Here is a 3,500-nt window from a genome sequence, read left to right on the forward strand (position 1 = left end):
TTTAAAAAAAAAAAAAAAAAGTCATATAGTGCTTCTGGTTAATAGAACATGCTGAAGTACAACTGGAAAGTGGTGGTGGTGTTAAAATCTTTTTTTTGTTCCGTAAGTAACCACTGCAAACAAATATTGCAGTATATCATGGCTATTTTTATTGTCATCTAACATGGTTAAATTGTTCTTGTTGGCCTGAGAGCAGAGAAATAAGAATTAACTTTAACTTACTACATTATTCTGACAGTTTCAGAGTAAAGTTCTAATCCAATTTCTTTAAAGAGTAGTAGTCAGTTATTGGATGAAGAAAACATTCTTCATTATTATTTCTCATGTACTTTCTCTGCGATAATATCTTTCTGTTAGTCCAGTTTTGACAGCCCTATCCTGGATTCCACTGCTCATTAGACATCCTTGCTCTTTGTCACCAGGAAGATATGAGCTGTAGAAAACTAATGCCCTCAGGATTTAGATTCACCCAGAGGCAAGAAGGCTTAATGCAAAGTATTTCCAGGGTTAAAATAAAAATAATTTCCTTTATAAAGATGGCAACATTGATTTCAATTATATTCTATTTTATGTCCATTATGTGAATTCAGAAAGTTTAATTTTTCCAGTGCCGTAATATATTAGCAAACGCTTTTTAGCAGATTGTATTAAGTTAGGGTAACGTGCGAGAATGAAGTACAGATGCCTAGAGAAGAAAAGATCAGATAAGACAAACCTCTTCAACTATTTGAAAATCAAGTATTTGAAAATATCAGAAAATTTCTTTTATGGCACTTTTTTGGCAAAGATAAGCAATTTGCAAGTATAGGAAAGCAGATCTTGCATCAGAATAGGGAAGTATTTTTTAACTGTTTCTGCCATATAATAGAAATAGATACCTAAAAGTGAGTTCTTCATTACAGAGAATATTCAAGCAGAACTTGAATGCTGTTGAGATTCAGGTGGCAAAGGAAGTGCTTACGTAGTACAGAGGCTTCATGAATATGACTTGGTTGATTTATAACACTTGCTAAAAGTCAACCAATGAGAATAATTAGAACATTTATGTTAAGTGTTATTGTCTTAATCAATCTTGGTTTTTTTTTTTATTTTGTATTTTATTTTGGTTGTAATATCAATATCCTTATAGACATAAGTAAATAATTACAAATAGTAACATCTTTTCTAAGCAAATTATCGTACATCTCAGGATGTTCCCTCAGACAAACAGAAGTAGCAGAAGAAGCTTTAATTCAGCCAAAAAAGTACTGATTTATGAGCATTTGTCGTCTTAGTATCAAGTAATTTGAAGCATAAGAAAACCAGGAGATGGCAACTAAGTAAATAAGTAGGGAAAATTTTGAGAAGACCATTGTTGAATTAGTGATTTTCAACTTTAGTTATACATTAAAATGACCTAGAGAATTTTTTAAACTACCAGTGCCAGAATCCTATTTCCAAAGACTCTGATATAATCATTCTAGAGTAAGCCTGGGAATGAGTATTTTTGTAAAAGCTCCCCATCTGATTTTAATGTGCAGACAGGGGGAGAATCCACTGGCCTAATTGATGAGCACTTTTAGAAGATTCCTTGACCCAGAGGACATAATTTCAAAGTTTCCTCCTCCTTTTTTTGTGTAATGTTTAGAAATTAGTCATTCAACATTTTTTGTTGATAACAGTGTCAAAATTTAAACTCATACCAAATTAATCCCTATAAAATAAGATTATTTCAGGATGATTACTTTAAGTAGAGTTTATTTTAAAATGAATTGTGGTTAATGTATTTTCTTTTCAATGGCTAGAGGACTTTGAATGTATTTTGCAGCGAGGAAGAACATTATGAAGACAAAATGCATGTCCTGTATCACACCTGATTATACCAATGTATAATATGTTGAATCAGTTTGCTCCATGTAAGTTTAGTTTAAAGTGGTGTATAATGAAGGCCAATGATGATGCAAAGTGTTGAGGTTAGACATGAGCTTGTGTTGTGGTTATGGAAGAAAAGATCAGGTCCCGTGTGTTCTCTGCTTTTCAAGTCTTTTGACTGGGGAAACCTTAAGTACACAAGCTATTGAGATTCTATATCCTGTTTCTTTCTAGGAGCGCTGCAGGTAAGAGTATGTTCCCACTTAGGATTGACTCTTAATCAAATTAATGGAGAGTTACCTGGTCACGGAAAGAAAATATATTTATTTTGTGTTTATGTTTATTATTACTTTTAATCGATGATAACTAGTATTGGGAAAACAAACTATATCCTCACACAGCTATGACAGCTTAGCAACTGAGGGTCTATTTTTGCCATTTTTTTCAGTGTTGAAAGATGCCTCAGAGAAGCTCAAACAGCTTGAAATGGAGAACAGTTCTTTGCCATCTCCTCGATCCAACGTCAATGTTAATGTCAACAGCCAGGTATTCAGATTTCTCCTGTTTGTTATTACACATCTGCAGAGCTCCCCCAAATCTTTTCTTTCCCAAGACAATACTTTTTCTTTTCTATTACTGAGAAATCTGTCTGTGCTGTGCTCTTACAAATCTGTTTTCTCATTTAAAAATATAAAATGTAGGATATTTAGGAGGGAAGAAAGAAATTTACACAGCAACATTAAGAATTTTAAGGTCATTTTAGGATCAAACATAAAGTTAAAAGTGCGGGAACTGTCAAACCTTTTATTTTGGAATTATGGAAGGATTTTCTTTAAAGAGTTGAAAGAGAGCTTTGTGGTATAAACAGGAAAAATACAGAATTTCAGGTGCTTCAACTTCACCTTTTATACTTTTCTCCACTCTGACCCTATTGAATTTGGGGGGTTTGGGGTTACATATCAGTTAAGCCAATCAAGCTTCAATTAATTGTTTGAGTATAATTTTTTAATAATTTTCTTATTTTTATGTCAAATAACTTACAGGGATAACTAAGTTGAATAAGGTAGAAATTTTATAACTCGTTGTATTAGCTACCATATGTCCTCACTGAATGGATAGTGAATTTTAGGTAATGATCTTGAGACACCCTTTTTTTCTATATATAGACCACTGATAACAGGGCCAATATAGTTGTTTTGGTTTAGTTTTTCAAAGGAAAGGGGAATCTCTGATTTGCAGTGTTCTTTTGTCTTTGGATAACTGACTGAAATTTCTTCAGAGACCAGTATAGGGAAGTATAGGAGTATAAAAATACAGGATGGATAGTGATTTACTTCTTCTTGCGTTGTCATTATTATTATTTTTTGAGACACAGTCTCATTTTGTCACCTTCTGTAAAGTGCTGTGGCGTCACAGCTCACAGCAACCTCAAACTCTTGGGCTCAAGCAATTCTCTTGGCTCAGTCTCCCTAGTAGATGGGACTAGAGGCACCTGCCACATCAGCTGTTTTTAGAGACGATGTCTCAATTTTGCTCAGGCTGGTCTCAAACCTGTGAACTCCAGCAATCCACCCACCTCGGCCTCCCAGAGTGCTAGGAATACAGGCATGAGCATTGTAATAATTAAAACTGTCCTGGATCAGAGGTTT

General features: G+C 33.9%; 1 protein-coding gene across 1 annotated transcript in view; it reads left to right on the forward strand.

Moving 5' to 3' along the window:
* EPB41L5 (erythrocyte membrane protein band 4.1 like 5) overlaps positions 1–3,500 on the forward strand; it is a 114,499-nt gene that overhangs the window by 85,679 nt on the left and 25,320 nt on the right. Inside the window, exon 18 of the mRNA XM_003792637.3 lies at positions 2,300–2,397. Within this exon, the coding sequence (XP_003792685.1) occupies positions 2,300–2,397 (98 nt within the window). The remainder of the gene's footprint in view (positions 1–2,299; positions 2,398–3,500) is intronic.

The sequence above is a fragment of the Otolemur garnettii genome, unplaced genomic scaffold (assembly GCF_000181295.1).
Source record: "Otolemur garnettii isolate 467f Iridium unplaced genomic scaffold, OtoGar3 scaffold00059, whole genome shotgun sequence".
Lineage (NCBI taxonomy): Eukaryota > Metazoa > Chordata > Mammalia > Primates > Galagidae > Otolemur > Otolemur garnettii.